The sequence below is a fragment of the Corvus moneduloides genome, chromosome 2, assembly GCF_009650955.1.
Source record: "Corvus moneduloides isolate bCorMon1 chromosome 2, bCorMon1.pri, whole genome shotgun sequence".
Classification (NCBI taxonomy): domain Eukaryota; kingdom Metazoa; phylum Chordata; class Aves; order Passeriformes; family Corvidae; genus Corvus; species Corvus moneduloides.
Window position 1 is genome coordinate 92,578,125 of NC_045477.1, and position 21,737 is coordinate 92,599,861.

General features: G+C 41.6%; 1 protein-coding gene across 2 annotated transcripts in view; it reads right to left on the bottom strand.

The window, feature by feature from the left end:
• AFF3 (AF4/FMR2 family member 3) overlaps positions 1 to 21,737 on the bottom strand; it is a 318,221-nt gene that overhangs the window by 164,501 nt on the left and 131,983 nt on the right. For both annotated transcript variants that reach the window (XM_032100355.1, XM_032100356.1), the window contains exon 4: positions 4,634 to 4,678. In XM_032100355.1, coding sequence (XP_031956246.1) covers positions 4,634 to 4,678 — 45 coding nt within the window. The remainder of the gene's footprint in view (positions 1 to 4,633; positions 4,679 to 21,737) is intronic.

Consider the following 21,737-nt stretch of genomic DNA (forward strand, 5'->3'; position numbering starts at 1 on the left):
AACTATGCCGTCTCTACCCAGTTCAATGACACCGCTCATGTCAACACAAAAAAATCCAGGGAATTCACAAGGAACCTCTTCAATAATCAAAAGCTCAGCTTGCCTGTGGGTTTCCTTCCAACAAAGCTACCACAGCTCTAGGAAATTACAGCTAAGACTGTAAGAATAGCCAGATCAATCTCCACTTACCTTAAAAATCAAGAACTGCCTGCACTCAACATGCTCCCTTATTTCTTAAATCCATAGCAAATATTCTCAGAGTGCATCCTGTATTGGTTGCAACATTTAACTAACAGTGGAAAGGCAGGACTCTTGTTCCTCCCATTCTTTGAAAGTACTACAGCAAAATAAATGTTTTCTTTAAACGCCACCAGTCATAACAAATTACACAGTTCCACACACTAATGAAGTCAAATAGAAATCAGCCAAAATTACTATCACGGAATCATAGAATTATCATAGAATGGTTTGGGTCAGAAGGGGCCTTCCAGATCTTCTAGTTCCAAGCCTTCTGCCAAGGGCAGGGACACCTTCCACTAGATCAGGTAGCTCAGGGCCCCATCCAACCTGGCCTTAAACACCTCAAGGGATGGGGCATCCACAGCTTCTGGGCAACCTGTTCCAGTGCCTCACCACTCTTACAGTAAAGAATTTCTTCCTAATATCTGATCTAAACCTACTCTCTTTTAGTTTGAATCCATTTCCCCTTGTCCTGTCACTACATGCTCTTGTGAAAAGTCTTTCTCCCTCTTTCTTGTAGGCTTCCTTCAGGTACTGGATGGCTATAATTAGGTCAGCCCTAAGCCTTCTCTTTTCCAGGCTGAACAATCCCAGTTGTCTCAGCCTTTACTCACAGGAGAGGCTCTCCATCCCTCTAACCAAATTGGTGGTCTCCTCTGGACTTACTCCAACAGGTTGGTATCCTTCCTGTGCTGGGGACCCCAGAACTGAAGCAATCTTGCTTAGCAAGCCTGTGTTTTAGCAAGGAAGTGAATAGGTTGGCTTTGGCAGTGTCTCAGGAACTCACATAGCAACTGCTCCATGCACAGTGGAACAAAGGGTGTTTGTGTAGTCTTAACTTTTATTTTCCACTTCAAAGTTTTCTATCATGTCCTCCAAGAACAATGTGAAGCTTACAAGGAATTGCCTTTTAAATCTACTAGCAAGTAATGAGCCTTTTCTCTCATGTTTTGACATTACATCTGTAACTTGGTCTTACTGGAGTTATTTACATCGAAGGCTCTCTTAGAAATTTCTCTATCCTCAAAGTGTGTGCCTGCAGCTGGACAGAGAAGTCAGTGTACTTTAAAGAAGTTGCTATAAATTAGTGCATGGGGTTAGATGAGGTTCAGGATTCCTGCAGTGATTATAAACTCTACAGGAGACCTTACAACAGCTCCAATCTCGACAGGGTTACTGTCTTGTTAATCAACCTCCTTCAGGACTGGAAGAGGTTCTGTGTCTCAGTACTTGGGGGCGTTCTCTGGAAGCTGCAGTTTTGTGCAGAAGGATCTGTCAGTTTACAAAGTCTATAGAGCTTTGATACATTTGGTAAAACAACATCAAAAAAGGCTAGACGTAAGCTGTGGCAACCTGTGTTACAGCAGACAGCAAAAAACCTATAAATTCCTGTCACAGTTAGTGCAAAATCAGATTTGGTGATTTTAAAGCCATGCCTAAATTGATTTTGCAGCCCAGGTACAGATGTTAGCTCTGGCCATGGCCACATTCTGGAACCAGAGGGTGACAAGATCTGTGCACAAACCTGTCTCTTCTCACCTGCTGGGTGAAGGGAACACAGGGAAGCAGATGGAGCAGACCTGGGGCACATTTACTACTGCCCTCGGTCTTGACTGAGGAAACACGGACACGCCATGGAAGTACCTGTTTCATGGAAAAGCCACAGCCTGACTTGTGCAGGGAACACAACACCTAGAAAGAGGATGTTTTCTGCTTTGTGTTGTGCAGGAGACAGCTAAAATAGGGTGAAATGTTCCTTAAAAGGATGAATTCTAAGCATCTTCCTCCTTCTGCTGATGCTCCATACAGTAGGAGTGGCCCTTCCCATAACAAACACATTCCAGCATGCCAGCCATCTTTTCTGAGGGGAACACAAGTATTGCAGCTGCTGTGGCTTTTCACTGTCTGCCTTTGGGCACCTGTATAGAAACTTCCTATATTCTGTCTGAAAAGAAGCAAAACTTTGGCTTTATTACGTGAATAGCACCTCCAACAAAAACATGGAAATGGCATTCCTTATAAACAGTCTGTTTCAGAAAAGTAGAAAATCTGTGTTACAACTTCATGGATCTGCTCAGGACAAAAAGAGGGCATGAAGAGAGATGGAAATGTCTAGATGCCAGTAAATTACAAAGTAAGCAGCAAAGGTACATTATTACTGTTGCTGTTTTCAGTAATTATCAGTGACAACAGCCACCGCAGAGCTGGATTTGTATTACGAGAGTACCTAAGCACTGCTTTTGTAATACACAGCAGTTCCTTGACATAGAAAATCCACTTTTCAGTACAAAAGAGAGCAGAAGGATATATTTGACCTGACAGAGTATTACAAGAAACAACTGGGACAAAAATGTTCAAGCATGAGAAACAGTGGTAGAACCCTGACCTCACTGGTTTTCCACCATCCTTGGGAAAAAAGGAGCCCCTTTAGAGAGGATTGGGAGGTAGCTATTGAGCTGATTGGGAAAGTTTTCAAGGCTCTTCCCAGATCTGAGGGGAAGCATGGGAGAAATTAATTGGTGTTAAACTTAGCAACATTTTGACATCACCAGGTAAGCTAAAGTGGGATTTAATATGTTAGCATGGACTGGAGGCCTTAAAATCAGAGACAAATAGCTGTATTTGATGTGATAGAGAAGGAGATGACAGTGGTGATATGTAAAGACAAATGTCTCCGGGCAAGATGTCAAGCTAGGAAAATGATCTGCGCAGAAGCATGAGTGGAGGTTGGTAACATTGCATTTGTCAAAAACTAGGAAAGGATGCAGCAGCAATCAAAGTGTGAAATGAGAATTTTGGACCGAAGACTTACACCCTTGAGAATAAAGAGCTTCAGTCAGAAATACTATAGAGTAACAGCGTGGAAGATTTACATGTAGTCTTAGACACAGAGACACAAGGGCAGTTCAGAATAGAAAGTGATGCCCAGCTTTGCACATATGGAAGATGGGCAGACTGGTGAGGTTACCCATCATGAAGCTTGACAAAAGAATTTCTTTAGGAACATTGCAAAGGAAGAAAAAGAAAGAGCAGCAGCTGTGTGCATTGTTTTGGAGATGCACCTTACTATCTCTAGTCATACAGTGCATTTTTCTCCTCAGATGGAGTCTCTTACATACCTATCTTCCTCTGTGAGGAAGGAATTGTGCCTCTTCTACATTTTTGCTTAATTGCATGAGCCCAACTACAGAACCTAAAGGAGGAAGACCAGCTTCTCTGACTGTTCATTTTAAAAGCCTTGCATAAAAAGGGGAGTCTGAGCCTCACATCACATCATGAATTCATGATATCTGCTACTAATTTGTAAGAAACAGCAGGGACTGTGGCTAAGGCTTGTTGAATATGCACCTAAGTCCTAACAAAGCCTACTTTGTAAACGTTAGCTAAGTAAAAACTCTGCCAGTGAAGTCATAAGCAATACATCATCATCACCCTTCGATAAACTCTTTGTCCAGTTTAAGAATTAAAAGCTGCATTTAACATATTGAGGGAGAATGGAGAAATGCCTTTAGAAACAACAGACTTAATGCACTGCTGATCTCCAAACCAAATATTTATAGCCCTGTGGTTTATAAATCATCAGAAATATTTGGGTGGTGGGATATCCAAGAGGTAGAAGCACATACAGTAATAGGGAGGTTTTATCATTCCATCTACCTTGCTTTGTGTTTCAATCACTATTACATCAGATTTTTAAGCATTGTGAATTACTGAATTATCATTTTTGAAAAAGAACCAAAATAACCACGAGTTAAAATATTACAGAAAATTTTCACTGTTTATAAATTTTTCTGCCACAGAAAATAATCAATATCCAAGTTGATTCAAGCCAAGATCTGTCTGGATGTGTATTAATTTGCTCCATGAAAATAAACTAGAAATTACTACGATAAAAGAAATAATAATGAAATATGGAAATAACTACAGATTTTGCACATTGTCATTATATAATGGACATAATGAAAACAATGACATTACATAATTAAATCCAGGTGGAAAATGACCTTTGTAGACCTCCTTTCAAAATTAAGATTTTTGACAGTCATGATTAATGGAAACATGCACTTTGCATGGTTTGTAAACCTGAAACATCATTGTACATTTCAGTTTATAATTTATCCCATTATCTGCTTCTCCATGCATGAAGGTCAGCTGTACTGGCATAAAGTAGCAGTGAAATCCACAGGCTTTGAAAGGTTGTTCTCACAGATTTTTCAATTATTTTTCATGAGGAAATAATTTTGCCTACTTTTTCCTTAGAAAGATGACAATCTAAAAGAGGAAAATTTTAAGAGCAGTAATTGCAATATTCTCATTATTCTCATATGTCTCATATATCTTTTCAGAGCAAACAAAATGGGACTGGAAAAAAAAGATTTTTCAGGATTCCTACCCGCAATATTTCTTCAATGCAGCTGTTATCTCCTGTTCCACTGTCCTGTAAACAAAGTGAGAAGACAGTTTGTTTATGTTTTAAAAAGAAATAACAAATAGGTCTGAGGACATGGTTGTCACATGTAATATATTCTGAACTCTATTACAGTTTCAAAATGATGCCAAGTCTTTCCAGCATCTGAAAAGTTGCACTGCTTAAAATTCTCAAATTATTCCCCAACATCACCACAGGAAGATGCAATATTTACAGTGTTTACATATGACTGCAACATATTTGTATAAATTCATAAGACTTTGTTCACACCACTTTTGGGTGTGGTTTCTGCAGTTTTGGCTCTACTGCATATGAGTAAGCAGAAGCAAAGCAGTTATTGCATGTACATGGATCCAGTGTGCATTTATTTATATTAAATAAATAACATCTCTCCACATCCTTTGTGCAGCAAAGCTCTGCAGTGACACTGTCTGTGCAAAGCCTGACGTTGTATAGGGTAGAGGCCCCTGTGCTGCTGAGCGGAGAGCTGCAGAGATTGCAATACAGGCAGCAACACTGAGCATGGGCACAGCAGTCCTGAGAAGCTGTATTTCCTGAAATGCTGACTCTAAGCCCACCCAATACACTGTGGGACTGAGGGTGCAGAAGAATTAGACTCTCCCAAGCAGTATGACTCACTCCAGAGCCACTCTGGAGAGGGGAAGTCAGAGATTTGGCAGGGCAGCTATTGCCCTGCCGGAACCATCCAGACAGTGCCTCACCTCCATGCTCAGCCTGGGTGTTCATCAGGACCCAAACTTCTGCCAGCAAGGATGAGGCAGCGTGAGACACATACCCCCACTCCCTCCAGCCTGCCCTCTGCCCACAGTTTGCTCGTGCTGCCCAGCACAACTGGGAAGACAGGGCACTCTTGGATGGAGTTACTGATGCTGAGGGGGTGCCCATCTCCTACAACTCTCCACAAGATAACAGGTGGCTGCTGCATCCAGCAAGCTGTCTGGGGATTTCCTTCACCACACCATACTCCCTGACAATCCCCCAAAGAAAGGTGTTCTTTTTGCAGGACAGAACTAACTCAGGAAGCAGGGGACTGGGGCTTGAGGTCTTCCCATGTGGGAAAGGGCGATAGAAAAAATCCATCTGGTAATTACTGTACCCAAAGAACTAGCAGAGAGGTGAGCTTGGTCTTCTCCTCTCATTTTCAAAAACCACCTGCATGTTCTGAATTTTCAGGTGTGCACCCGGAGATACATCAAAGCAATTTGTTTTTCCAAACTGCTGAGCTCTTCTCACCTGGAAATCAGACTTCTCTACCACATCTGTATTTGTACACCCAGAAAACCAGGAGGCATTTTCAAAAATGGATTCCTCTGTGCCTACTAAAGCCAAATGATTGCACTGACCAGTTTGTGTGAGTCCTGGACACTCTTACCACCACTTCCCAGTGTGAGCTGAGGGACTCAGGAGGTCTGGGTCTTCAGCTGCTTAAAGTCCACTAGCTGTAACCAAGGTCAGGAGAACAACAGCCATGCATATGCAAAAGAACTATTTATGTTTTCTAATTTTTTGTGGCTGTTATTTCATGCCAATTCATAGAAAGTCATAAGTGCTTTATTGTCTGCGCTCCTGCTAAATCTTTGCTGAATATGGCCCTTGATTGTTAAACAAATGAATCACATTAACTCTTCATGAAACACAGTCCATCAGCTTTACAGTTCACTACAGTTCACTACTACAGTAGTTCATTACTATGCTGATTTCAAAGGCAAAGGTACTAAAAATGTGGTGAAGTCAGACTTTGGAGAATTACTCATATCTGATATATGGATGCTGAAGAGAAGCTGCAGCCCTGAGCAGATAGTCTTGTTCTGACCTCAGTCCTGCCCCTGAGGAGCTGCACAGCACCACATGTGACATTCCTGTCACAGGAGCAGGAGGACAAGTGTTCATGTTGCCAGTGAACCTAACAAGACAGAGAAAAACAACAATCTCTGGATATTTAATAATTTAAAAATTCATATTAGATAATGCTATTTCTCTCTTCTCTGTGGGTTTCCATCTACTTTTCCCCTTTCCTTCCCCAAGCCCCAGTCTATTCACTTGTTATCCCACTAACAACAGTGGAGAGTTTAAAGCCCTCATCACGAGTCCCTTGTTTACAGAGCAACAAATTTACTGCCACCCTTAAGTTCTCTGTTCTAGTCTACTGCCATCTTACAGAAGAAGGGATCAGATGACCATATGATCTTATGCTGTATAGAATACACTGAACGTAGGATAAAATGAAGATCTCTCTTTCTCTGTAAGGATAAAAATACTAAACGCGAATTTGGCAACAGCCTATTTCAGACTAGGATTGGGAACAAGCGTCTGCTACAAAATTAAACAACTCTCCTGGAAGTGTAGTGAAATAAGTCTGCAACTACTTGTCAGCAAGAAATTTTGCTTTCTATTACCCCAGAAATAAAACCATAGCTTTTCTTTAGCCCATCATCTCTCTGGGCAGGAAGTAAAAAACTTTTCACATCTCTCTCTCAATATCATCACGCAGCCTTTCAAAGGGTGAAAAATAAGCTAGAAACACAAAACCAAAGACAATCTATGCAAAACTGATATAATATTTGGGGAAACCCCCCTCTCTTTCTATATTTTCCTCTTTGTTTTTCATCTTCTGAGTGTCAGATATAAATTTCTTAATTTATTTTTGCTTTGAATACTTGCAAAGATCTTAACATTACTGTTGATATCAAACTTTCTAGAACATCCACTACATCTCTACTGACATTACAGAAGAAGATGCGCTGCCATGGAATCTGGCAATCCGAATTTAACTTCATGGCCGCAGTTTAATTAAAAAAATATATAAATAAGCAAAAGCTGGTCAATGTTTCTTGAAATCGGAATTAACAGACGGGACTGCATTAGCCGCAGGGAACAAGCGGCACAGAGCCCTTGACACGCTATTTGCTTCGGTGGACTTCCCCATCCGAGCACCCTTGCGTTGGTGCGGGCTGTGTGACGCAGCCCCTGCGTAAGGCTGATGTCGGCAGTGCTGGCAGGCTCTGCAAAGCAGTCCCTCCACCCTCTCACCAGCCACAGGACACTTGTGCAATGAACGTTTTAATTGGGTTTTTTTAAAAGAAATTTAAACCAAATAAAGGTTTTGAGGCTGCTGTTGCAAGCTAAGCTGAGGAGCTGCTCCCCTGTGTTTGTTCTGACACTGATGAACCCGTGTCGTTTGTCTCCCGTTCTGTTTTGCGATCTGTCATAACAAACTTGCCTCACTGAACCTCCAGTGGACCATCAGCGAAATACTGGCAAGTCTTGGGGAGCTGTCAGGGGAGTTGGCTCAGCCTCTTCCCCCTGCGATGCTGTGCCCATTACCTTCGTCACTCAGTCAGCACAGCCTGCAGAACGCCAAACATCTGCACACACGGGCGGCTGCCGTGCAGGCTGGCAGGAGGATGCGAGGAGCTGCCGCCGAGGATAACAGCAGTGGCTGCTGAAGAAATAGCCGGGAGCGTCGTGCTGCTGATAACACGAGCAGCTAATTACCATGCAAAGCACAGAGAACTGTAAGAAACAAGGCTGAATAAAGGCTACATCGAATTCTTGGGAAACGGCATGTCATTTCAAAAAAAGCTACCTCTGTGCAAATTTTATTTCAGAGCATTACTTTTTTTTCTTCTTCCCTTACCAAGAGCTTTCACATGGAGATATATAAAGAAACCTCTCTGAAAGGAATTGCCTATCTTGTGATACTTTTCCCTCCTTTCAAATCTTTATGTCGAGGAAAGAAAGAAAAATCTTCTACAAGTATCTATTTCCATTTTAGCCCAAGAGATTTTTATGATGCAAGCTTTTGGTGCGGTCATTGTTTGGACTGTGCTAGGTGTTTGTAAAAAGTGTCCAGAAGTTGTTGGATTTTTGCCTCCAGTATCAATTAAGCATAAGTATGATCTTCAGAAACCTGAGGTACATACTCGTCCCCTCAGTGGGAGCCAGGCTGGTTGTGTCACCTCCAACCAGAGGCATGACAGTGGCCACCCCATGTCCTCCCCACGCTGCACAGGCACGGCACAGCACTGCTCACTGTGGGGCTGCAGGATTTCCCCTGGGGCCTAAAGGGACGCTTCAGGCACTGAATGTTGGCAGGCAATAACGTAAATCCATGATGAATCAAAATAGGAAAAAAGGGGGGGGGGGAAATCTCACACTGATGGACCTTGATCTGAAAGAATATTAGAAATGTTTCTTTGCCAGGCAACACACACACACACACACGTGCATATACACAACATTTTCTATGCAATCCATTTGCTAGAAAGGAATATCCAGTATGAAGAAGTAAACTCCTTATCTTTTTACTTATCCATAAGTGTGGCTTCTGCCTGTTGGGTTCAGAACCATTACTCTCAACAAAGTTTCCCTTTGATCATTTCTCTAAAGAGATCTTAACACATTCAAGTTGTGGTATTTGCTGGAATTTAACAGGGTTTCGTGCCTGAGATTGGAGATGTGATTTCTAGGGGTTCTGCAGAAATACGGCTAGGCTGTTGAAAGGAATTTTTGGGAGGTGTTATTTGCAGATGCCCAGGAAGGGCTTTTATACATTCAGGGCTTAACTTGTTAACTCACTTCCTTACATGAGCTACATCCTCCAAAATGCTCTTTATGGAGTGGTTGTGCTGAACCCACACTGCTATGGAGAGAAAAGGAAGGACTTTGAACCTCAGGAAAGGTGGGCTGGTTAAAAGATTAGACCTCAGCCTAGTTAAAAATGTACCTTTTTGCCCCTCAGGAAATACCCACTTCTTGTAATGTTTTCCTTCTGAATGGGGACCTGGGGGCAGGCTAGCTACTTGTTGATTTTATCCCTTTGGCTATGCTCCCTTTCAAAATGCAACTGTGTCACATCACTACTTTAAAAATTAAACTTTAGGAAGCATTCTTCAATTCAGTTGAAAAATCAAAATTTGATTACATCAAAATACTTCAAAGACAAATTTTAAGAAATATAATCTGTAGTCATAGAATCAGATATGGCCTAAATCAAGAAGTCATTAGAGCAAAATATCAAATGTTTCTCTCCAAATTTGAGAATTTTTACTTTAAGGAAACATTTTCTTCAAGCAAGAATGAAAATGGGTTTGATCAAAATCAACATGGATGCAGACATTTTCAGTTGTGATAACCTGGAACATCCCATATGTCATAGGTTAGCAAGCATAGTCCCGGAAGGGATGTCCTTGCTAAGGGGTGCTTACAGTTTCCTCTGGGAACTGATAGAACCTATCAGCTGGCCAGTTTGGATATGGACAATTCTCTAAGCCACTTAAAGTTGTGATCACCTCTGTGATCCACATTTAAGAATAGGCAAACTCCCCCTCCAAGTTCTCTCTCGTTTCCGGCGCTGGGACAGGTGGCTGCAGGCCCCGTGTGGGGGCCGGGCCACGGCCATCCTGGAGCCATGGACCTGTTCCAGCCATGGAACCCCCCCCCCACTGCCTTGCCGTGGGCAGCCGGAGCGGCTCGGCTCTCCCCCCTCTCCACTGCGATAAGAAACATTCAACATTCCAGCTGTAAAGCTGCAAGGCCGAGGTGAGAGTAACCCTTTTATTGCTGTGAAGAGCTGAAAACCTGAGGGAAGAGAGAGAGGAGATGCTTAAAGCTGAAAGTCTGTTGTGAAGCTATGATAATATCAGAGTATCCCGTTGTAATTTCATGAAGATATGGGGGGTGGAGTGTTCAACTCGTAAGCAAAAGCACCTGCGCTGAGATAGGCAGATGCTGACGCAGCTGTAATTTCATGAGAAGTTTGGACAGGGAGAGATGAACCAGATGAGGACTTTTGCTCCAAATGGGAAAGGAGAAACCTCAGTCCCTAGAGATGCTCCCAGAGATAGTCCTAAAGATGAAGATGATGAAGACCCTTTGCTCCCAGGGAAGGAGAAGGGCCTCTGTTTTTGTTTCTGAACGGCTCAACCTTAAAATTGTACCCCAAAAAACTTCAAGAGTGGACCCTCGAAAGCAGTTGCGGGAAAAGCTGCAAGTCGGGGGAAAGGACTCACACGCAGGCAGAGAGACTCCTCTTCCTAAATGGACTGAACAATATTTGGAAGTGGGCGGCTGGCTCGTTGTGATACTGTTTTCATAGCATGAGCAAGAAGAGACTTCTCTTTCTAAATGGACTGAACAAGGTTATTATGGAAGTGGTAAACAGACTGAACATCTTAAGGGTTGTCTTTTCACATTGTCAGTGGGAGAAGGGAGGAAGGTGGGAGGAGGAGGAGAGTTCTGAAGGTGGTATAATTTTTTTTCTTCTTTTAGGTCTGTTAATAAACTTCTTTATATTCTTTCAAGTTTGGTGCCTGTTTTGCATTTCTCCTAATTCTTATCTCACAGCAGATAAACAGTAATGAGTATTTTGGACCAAACCACTACACTAAATTGGTGTTTCTGCCCGGTTACAAACCGAACCCGCGACACCATAGAAAAATGATTAAGTAGGAAAAACCAGAACAGAATTAAAAATTGTATTTATCTTTTTTTCTTCTCCCTCTTTGAGAACAATGGCATTTCAATCTTGATGGGTGATGTGACACCTACCAGCAGTGTTTCCACCTACCTTTAGAGGGACAGACTTCAGGGAGCCATGACACACTGTGGTGACCCTCATTTCACTGGATGGCATTAGTAAAGCCTGTGCCTTCCGTGAAGAAGACTCCTAATCTCGCTCTGAGGATGCAGGCAAGCAGGGCTGAGCTGCATAGGGTTACACCAAGGAAAGAGACAAAAAGAGAGGGCTCAGGAAGCTTGATTTTCTGTTCCTGATATTGGAAAGCTTTACTTTGCACTCATGCTATGCCTTACCACTAATTGGAGTGCCTGTGGCCATGGCATGTTGATACCGTAGTTTTCTCCTGTGCTTTGCATTGCTGTAGTAGGAGCTGTTTCACTTTTGCTGTGAGGAATTGCTGACACTTCTTTAGACACAGAGAAGTGCAGGAGGGAGATGGGAAAGAAGAGCTAAATTCTCCTCAAGGTCTGTGTCAGAAAGTGTTGCACTAATTAAAGTCATTAAATCCATCTGTTTCCCAGTCACTGTTAATAAATTGTTACCTTTAATAAACCCATCTCTTTTGAAATGGAGCCATCATATTTTTTAAGGGGATTATTTTTCCTACCAAGGGATCTTGCAACACTCTTCTTGGTTCAAAAGGGAAGAGGAGTAGATTTAAAGAAGATTTTATTTCAAGGAAAAAAGAAGAGCAAATGATGAAAGTCATCCAGCTTTGCTTTAATGAAAGTATCTATCTGTACTAATTGGGAGCCTCACTGCAACTGGAATATCATGGACACACCCTAGTCTTGTACCAGGAACAGGAATATGTTCCGGCTAATCAAGTAAGATGAATCCAAAATATCTGTACATAGAGAGAAATAACAAATGATCCAAAAGACTTGCCATGCACACTAGGAAAGAGAAGCAAGAGAACATTTTGCTCTTCATGAATGACACTCTCTCACAGCAGTGTGCTCAGCAGCACCCCCACAACTGAGGCAGAACAGCAGCTTTTGCAGAGCAAGAGCCTCCAGAAGAAAGACTAGAGAGAAGTTCATAGAGCCATAATCCAGAGTATCACAAGCCTTAGGCTGTGCTGGCCTTATATGCAGACCTGAGGTTCAGGTTGGTGTCTAGGTGAAGATGGGTGTACTGTGGATGTGTAAGTAAAGCCTTTCACCACAGTGTATTGTTTTGAAAAGAGCAAGGAAATGATGTTAGACTGTAACTCGTCCGATATGTGTCCATGGCCTGTCCCAGAGCTTGAGACACCTCCTGTCCATGTACTGCCTGGCCTGAAGTAAGTGTTGAAAAGCCAGGGTCAGAAAGTGAAATGATGCTGAAGGGCTGCCATCTGGATGGCTGCTGGGAGATTCACCATGGCTTAGACTCCTACAGCCCAGTTTGGAGGGGATTTGGAAGGGCTGGGTCTGGCCATGTGTTGAGAGGTCATCAAACTGACAAGGTGGTCTGAGTCCAAGTCTCAGTGTCCACACCACAAAAAAAAATCAAAACAATTAAAGGCGAAGAACCCTTCTTAACCCTCCCCACTCTGTCCATCTGTAAGGGTCATCGAACAGTCAATGACTGGAGCTGCACCGGTAACATTTCATCTAGTAAAAGATGCTTGGGAGCCTCAAATGAAACCTACTGGCAGATCAGTGGAGTGATTTTACAGGCTTTTACATTATATTAATAAAAATAAAACTCCAAACATGCCAGAATTACACCGTGACCCAGAACAATAAAGTGAAGCTGTAATGGAGATGAACTGCATTGTTCTATTAATAAAATATAAAGGTTTTATTGTTATTGGGAAAGATTGATTGATTCAAATCAATACCATGTCACAGCATATTAATGTTTTTCTTCACTAATGAAAAAACAGGGCCTGATGTGATTACGCTCTCTTACTACCCATTTGAAATATATGATGCGCTGGTGATAATGAAGATTGCAGCTTTCAGTTTTACTCCTTGCTAGATGCTTGATCCTGGGGAGGTGCTGAGTGAGTCACCTGTGCTTTCAGAAAAGTCTGCAGGAGAGGAAGGTAACTAATGTTTATGAAAATGCTGTCAAGCCCCCTCTGACCGGACTCCACCATCCCTGCTTCCCACCGAAAAACTGGAAAAAGCCATGGAGGACCTCTGGAAAAGTCTTCAGCCTACTACATTTTCTGCAGCACTCTATCCATGCCCAAAACGTATCAAGTGACTGCTGCTTGACACAGTGGTGTATTTGTCAGGAAGTTTCCATGAGGGACACCAGAGTCTTTTGGTTTTGCAGCATGAAAGGCTTTTTAGTCGAGTCACGGGCTTCTTCCCTCAGCCTGTGCAGTCCTTCAACAGCCCACCCAAGGACCCTGCCCTGAGATCGACAGAGATCACCTTTTCTCCCCATTGGATGCCTGTCCTCCTTGCTGCACAGATGGCCAATTAGTGTCAAATGGAATGTGATGCCTTTAGTGATGTGGACATTTGTCGGCTGAGACCTGGACTGAGCCTGATCGATTGCATTTAATATATTGTCTGTGTTTGTTTGGGGAGAATATATAACATCTGTGTAACAGCAACAGTTGGAAAAACAGGTATTACAGAACTGTTGATATTTTTGTGAATTTTAACATGAATTTAACATCAGTAGTATAACACTCAATAAATTAAATTGATTACTTTGCCGAGAGATCCTTTAAAAGTGTTAATTAACGATAAATCAATAAAAACTATTCAACATGAAAATCAATTACATCCCTGTTTACATTATTTAACTCCAAACATTTCTGGTTTGTGTGCTTGTAATTAGCAAGCTATAAAGATGCCATAAATAGGCGCATAATGAGAGGAACTGTTTATAAATGATAATTGGTATTCATTCCCACTGAGCTAAAGGTTATGTGATTACAAACTGTTGCGCAGAAAGGGTTAAACCTCTTGCAGATAGGAGGTTTTACAGTACACAGCTCTGGAGAAGTCTTTCCCACAGAAGGCCCCTGATAGAAGAAAGCCCCTGAACATGAGTGCTGATGGAAAGAGTAACACCTACCAGGCATTCCTTAAAGCCTATTTACATCCATTTAGAAACATTGCATGGGGAAAAAAATCTGCTCTTTGGGCAGTGGTGGAGGCAATAAAAAATGGAACCTTGCACTAGGAATTCAGTGTTAATAAAAATCATCATCCAAACACCTCTACAAAGTCTAAAGGAAAGATACTAACACTGAAATGCTACCAAAAATCTGGATGACCATCCTGTTAACAAAGCTGAGGACAGGACAAAGGACACAAGGATGTCTTCTGTCATGATGGGTGACAAGGATGTTGCTCTACCCAATACCTCCTTCAAAGATTAAGACCAAAGGCTTTCACAGAGGGCTAAAAGAGGATTAGAAGATCTTCAAGCAGCAGCCAAAAGCCCAAAACACTGAGCAACAGCCTGTATCTCCAGAAGGTAACACTGGATTATTTCCCATAACACACAGAGATGAAAAAACTTTCCTGAGGAGAAGCAACCTCTCATTAACCCCTAATGCTGAAAGCAGCCTTCTCAGTTTTAGAGACTGAGACCCGATCTAAATCCAACAGGTAAAAAACCCCATGATCCGGAGACCAGAGGCTTTCTGCTAATAACTTTTGCTAGTCTAAGGATGTCACCAGCATCTGACAGTTTTGGCTTTGACAGTGTCTCCTCCCAAGGAAAATAAATCTCAACCTTTCACTATAACTGCTATTGTGAGGGCAACAAGCATCAAGAACCCTTGACTGAGCAGGTCTGACCAGTGAGCATCTGGTGATAAAGCCAGCAGAGTCAAAAAACCTATTTGCAAATCCAGAGCTAGACCATTTTTCTACCTTGTCTGGGCATAGGTGATGCATATTTCCTTTCCTTTCTGGATTGTGATTTAGAACACTTACATTGCACTGCTTTCCCTGACTTGCACGGAATACAATTGCTTCACAGAATACATGGATTAGAATTGAAAGTTTGGAAAAAAGTGTCTATTTTGTGTAAGGAAGAGAGCCTTACATGGTTCTGAAAACAGTAGCTCAATCTCATTGCTAAGAATGCAAAAATATATTCTGGTCAGGCAACTATGACCTGGACACCTATTTGCCCAAGAGGGTTATAATTTGCTATTGAAAACCCAAAGCTTTATCAATGAAGAAAAACAATTGTATGCATCTGCATCTTTAAATCACTCAGTTGATGCCTCTGGTCAGCTCAGGTGGATTCTGCTAAAATCCACATGGAAGCTGATAAATAGCACAATTCTAAGCTGCAGTGAAAACCTCAGCAGAGTTTTATTGTGCTTTCAGCATTCCTGAAAGTCAAAAGAAAAATCCAGCTATGCTTTGGTCACTGACAGACTGATGGGAACACATTCACTGCAAAACTACTGAAACCTGTACTTTTTAAAGGCATTGCAGTTAATAGGACACATAAAATTTCAACTAAAATGTCAGAGCTGGATGTCTTAGATCTCACACATGTAAGTTCCTTCCAGTTAAGAATGTACATGACATTCTTTATATACATCAAGTGTATATACATCAAGGTATAAATATATATACCCAGGTATACATACACATGCAATGTATGTATGTACATGCCACCCAAAAAAACTCTGCAGAAGTTTCCTGGAAAAGCACAGACTAACCAAACAATTGTCAAATCTTATCAACAGAAGCCTTAATATGGGAATCAATAAGTTCAGCAAAAAGTTGCAGAATAGAGAAATAGCTTCCTTATTTTTCCTGCCCTCTCTTTCCCAAATCCCACTGAAAAAAATTTTTTACCACTGATTCACTGCAGGCCTATATCAGTGCTCGTTGTTGGAAGCTAGGCAGGAGCCAGGCACTATGCTATGATCCCTTACTTCCACAGTGAAGATATCTCTGCACCTGTAAAACCATCCATCCCAAGGAGTGTTAGCTTCCCAGTACTTGTCCCGGCTTTCTTGTGGGCTCCATGACAGCACCCTACTTTTTGGGCAATCACGAAGACCAGGAGCAGGAGAACAAATGATGTCCCAGGTTTGGGGAAGAGCCGCAGGTAGATCCCAAGTAGTTGTATGATACTTGTTAACATTATTTTGTTTGAAGCCACACTGATCCTTTGGTCTTGGAGGACAAAAGGTTGACTTAAAATGATCCTAGTTCTTTTTCTTTTGGCTTTCACTTTTCTTTTCATATACTCTCAAGTTATCCGCTTTTAAAGGGGATATGGCAAGTGAACGTCACAACGCTTTCTGATTTTCTTTTTGCTGTCACTGGTACAAGTAACAGTGAAATACAGAAAGAAAGTAGAAAGAAAAACTGGCCTCAGCTTTCCCAGATTTTCTGTCTTTGGAAGAGTACGCTTGTCCTTCCAGTAAGCACACATTTCCCACCTGCTGGCACTGAGCTCTCCCACACAGATAACGGACCACCATGTCTTAAAGGGGTTTGCGAGTTTTCACAAAAAGGTTATGTTGCCCTTAGGTTTGGTTTGGTTTGATTTCCAAAACTTTCACTGGAAAGCTTCAAAAAGCCTCTTGGATTTTCACTTTTTTTTAAACAATCCTCCACTTAAAACCAGGTTATTTTGTCTCTGGAGAAAGAAATGTTCAATGTAGACCCATTTCATTTTAAATGGAAGCTAAATGGAGAGAAAATCCCTAATACTGCTTACAGACATTTCCATCTAGGTCAAGTATAACAAATCTGCATTTCTGAGCAGCAGAGCCAGCTCTCTGTCCCTGTTGAAAATGGCAGGTCTTGTGACACCCTGAATTATAACAACACATACAGAAAACAGGAGTGCAGTTGGAAAGCCTTTGAGCTGAGAAGCCACATGCTTCCTTTTCGTTATGTGATCTTGATGAATTTATTTCTTTAGCTTTTATTCATGTTTCAGGGTGTTTAATCCTTTAAACTTGTTAGTATTTTCCCTTTTTTATTGTTCTCTGCTGCCTTTTGCTGTTTTATTTTATTCTTTTGTTCCCCAGTGTACCTGAAAGTAATGCAGTCCTGGGCCTATTACCCTCAGTCTCTTTGATCTGGCAGTGGATATCAACAAAGAAGTTATTTGTTCTCAACACATTAAACCCTTCTGTGTAGTTTTTTACAAATTCTGTTATGCAACTTTGATAGGGCCTGGAATGAGTTGTCAGGTACTGAAAGGCAGGGGAGCACAAAGACCTCTCCAAAAGCCAAGCTATGAATGGTGTCATCTTGCTGTTTCACTTTCAAAGGTGGCTCATAGGGGTTTGCTGAATAGGAGTCGTTTGACAGCAGACATCTGAATTTGTATCACAGTCTCTAAGACACCTTTATAAGAACTTTGAATATCTTAGTTGAGTCCTGAGGATCAAAGCTTCCTATGTAATAAACCTATCATGGGTTACTCAGGGAGATTTTTAGCATTGGTAACAATGGCAGCTGATTTGCCTCACATAAAAAGCTACCAATAGAATGTCAATACTTTAACTAGCAAGATAAAAATCTATCTGAAACTCAGGAATTATATTATGGTCTCATAATTTACTTTATAAACCATCTCCTATAATTTGAAGACACGCATTAAGTGTTGCTTGAAATACATTAAATTTTGATTTTTCAAATCAAAATACTAGAATAGTAAGTAGAATTGGCAGCATAAATGAATATAATGAATAAAACACAAAAAGCTCTTGGCTGGCTTTTGTATGTAGCATTAGAAACAGAGAAACACACATTGTTTTACAGTGAACTACATGAAATATATTTGTTATGGGTTTGAAATACTCCAAATTATTTGTTATGGATGAGAGAGGATGTTCTGCATTTATGATATATGATACCACATTGTCATTAATTGTCATGCTTTGTTTATAGGATTGAATAATTTGTAATCATCAGATTACTATGTTTAGTCTGCACACTGTTTTTTTCAGAGTGCGTATTAAACAGATCAGATCCTTGTATCTTTTATTTATTTGTTTGTTTATTAAGGGAATGATGATGCCCATTCTCCTGAGAATTAACTGTTTGGTGAAAGGTTTGGAATTTCAGGTCCTGGTTCTTCTTGGAGAGGAGGGAAAGGCAAAACTACACTTGGGCCCTGATTTTTATTTGTGTGCCCATACTGCCACGTAAGGACATCAGGCAGTAAAATGAAGAGAAAAATGAAGATGCAAAAGGCTACATATATTCTACAGGCTTCCTTCAGCTTTCTGGCTCCCTTTCCCCAGCCATACTTCCAGTAGCATTTCCTGAACGTTTTATGTGCAGATATCACTCCAAGTCCCTTGTAGCCCAGTTATATATTAGGGCAGGTAGAAGATGGGGAAGCCACTCCACAACATGGATTGTCTTGCAACATTTGCAGCAACAGGTATTTTGTGAGGAACAGAATAAAATGTTCTTGGCAAAAGCCTCTCTTTCTCATTATTCTTTTCCTGCTGGAGAAATACAGCTATGAAGCAAGATACTCCAACAAGGGTTGCAGGCAAAGACTTTTAACTGTTTCTGTGCAGGGGAAGGCACAGACCTGGAAGTCAAGAACTGGCTGGTCACTGTTGCCTCTGCCTTAGGGGGCTACTGGGAAAATCCTTACCAAAGAGCAGCTCCTGCCCAATATAAATTTTATATACATTTATACTAGAAACACAATGGGATTTTAAATACCTGCAGTTGGGAAAACAGTCAACAGTTATGGGCTGAATACCTGTATCACTTTATCCATGGGGACTGTAGAGACACAGCAGCCCATCTGCACAGATCACCACGCGGGTCTCGGGCTCTGTAGGGTGACAGTTACCCCTCACTCACTGCCTCATGTTGACAGCACCTATATATAAATTCAAGATACAACGGGATTGCTCATTCCTAGAAAATAATTGCAAAATCAAACCACTGGCTCTGAAAAGGTGTGATATTGGTTCATTTGCTACCCAGAATAACTGTACCTCTAAGCTAAAGAAGAAAACACCAGCAAAAATGAGACAGAAGCCAAGCTTACATTTCCATTCTTATCTCTCTGTACCGATACTCTCTCAGAGGCCCCTGCTTGCATAGCAGCTGCTGAATTGCTACAGTTTACTGTCTAGCATATTAAAATAAACTAACACTGATTTTGGTAATTTGCATAAACAATTGATGGATCTCTACAGCAGAGACAGAAGCTCTTCGTCTGTGCCCACCTGTGCATCAGATCTCTGAGCCTGTACAAGGACTAACCACAGCAGAGACTGCTGTGTGAACCTACACAAAGCCAACCATTGTGTCTCATTAGGGTTCAGAGCTCCATCAAAGCTACCAACACAAAAGATGTGACTTTTGAAAGTGGTTTATCCTGCTATTTGATCAGATGAAAAAGATTAAATCATAGAATCACAGCCAGCCCTCTGATCATTGTGGTCCTCCTTTGGACCTGCTCCAACAGGTCCATGTCCTCCCTGTGCTGAGGACCCCAGAGCTGGATGCAGCACTGCAGGTGGGGTGTCACCAGAGAGGAGCAGAGGGGCAGAATCCCCTCCCTTGCTCTGATGGCCATGCTGCTTTGGATGCAGCCCAGGACACAACTGGCTTTCTGGGCTGCAAGCTCACATTGCCGGGTCATGTTGAACTTCTTGCCAACCAACGACCCCAAGTCCTTCTCCTCAAGGCTGCTCTCAATCCATTCATCCCTCTACCTGTAGTTGTGCTTGGGATTGCCCTGACCCAAGTCTGCACAGGCCCACCTCTCAAGCCTGTCAAGGTCCTTTTGGATGGCATCCCTTCCCTCCAGCGCACTGCTGCCAGCACACAGCTTGGTGTTGTCAACAAACTTGCTGAGGGTACACTCAATCCCACTGTCCTTGTCACCAAAAAAAATGTTAAACAGATGTCTTGACTGAAAATAGTCTGCAATAATCTGCATTTTACATGCATGCACATTACCATGAAGGCTTGTACAGCACTTCACAATCTAGATACGTGCTAGTATATGTGACTTTAAATACAAGAATAGGGCTACAGTTCTATATGGACAACACTATATATTTTTAGGAAGGATAATAAAGAGTACATTGTTCAGCATAGAGGGTTGGAAGCATTTTAGGTAGGCAGAATGCAACTCCCCCTGAAAATTACAGTACCAAGTGAAACAAGAGAAGTCCTAACTCTAACACACACACACACGCACGCAGATACATACACTTAAAAATCTACAATGGGTTTTCTGAAAACAAACACAAGGCCTGTCCACAAGATCTCAGCTTTTCAAAATCAAGCCTGCAGACATCAAGCTTTCTCAGACCCAGTCCTTCACAAGATGGGAGTCAGGGCACAGTGCACACTGGAGCAGTATTTCCAGGGCTTTCACTCACAGCAGCTGGGTCCGCCAAGGGGAGGAGGTTTGCAAGAACTCTGTAGGACCTCTCCAAACAGCAGTCTACCACTGATGCCCAGAAATGCCTCTAATACATTTGGGGAGGAAAAGTAGCCAAATGTTTCTGTCTGCTCACCCATTACCTGCACACAGTCCTGTAATGCCTGCACATGGTGTTACAAAATGTTCCCATAATTTATTTGCCCACAAAATATGAAACAGCTAAAATCCATGGAATATATTGGTGGCTGATGAGCAATTTCTTCAGAAATAAAAATGATAGCTGAATTTGGGATCTCATGTTCCAGATGATTAGCCTCACCTCAAAAATCAATATGAAATGCTGTAGAATTAGATGTAGGAAAATACTTTCTCTTGCACACTGATACCTGCTTTAGTGTCGGCTGGACTTCTTGAAAGGCATAGAGGATGGCTTTGGAAACAGAAAGGAAAACAAGATCAGACATTCCCACATCCTATCATAATGACCAAACAAATCTGTTAGAAAGTTAACTGAGTAACAAGTGCGCTCCCCCAGCAAGGCAAACGAAATCTTTGACTTGTTTCACTCTTAAGGTCGGATATCACTGCTGCTGAGCAGATCTGCTACAGGAAGAGTGGAAGAGGAAATGTAGGTGAAAGGATGGTTTGCTCTCAGTAGGGGTCTAAAATCTAATATTTGATACAAAAGCAGTGCATCTTCTGAGACAAACCATAAAAATACAATTATTATAGTAGTGTACAATTTATCAAAATATTTTGACATTTTTCCAGAGATAGTCTGTTTTCTGGTATTTGCACAGCTTTGACTCTAGAATATAGGCACGTATAAGCACAGAAGAAGACAAGACAGCAAATAACTATTTACTGATTAAGGAGTGGATGGGCTTGAAGTTTGAAAGATTAGCATTCCTATTTCACCCTTATCCTTCCAGAGCAGGAAGGAGAAGACATGAAATAGAGTGTTGTCAACTCACAGACATTCCTAATTTATGGCATTAATGCCATAAATTTCTTCTCTTTGCTCTTTTGACTCACTTGCCATATCCTGGTAAGCCCAGGTCAGCCATGCTCAACTCACATTTACTTTGCTGAGGTGGTAAAGGTTACACAACTCAAATTTTTTTTCCATTTCTAAGAGAAATGAATCCAAACTCAAATAATTTGTATACAATTCCAGGCAATATAAACATGGCTGGTTAGAATCATTTATAT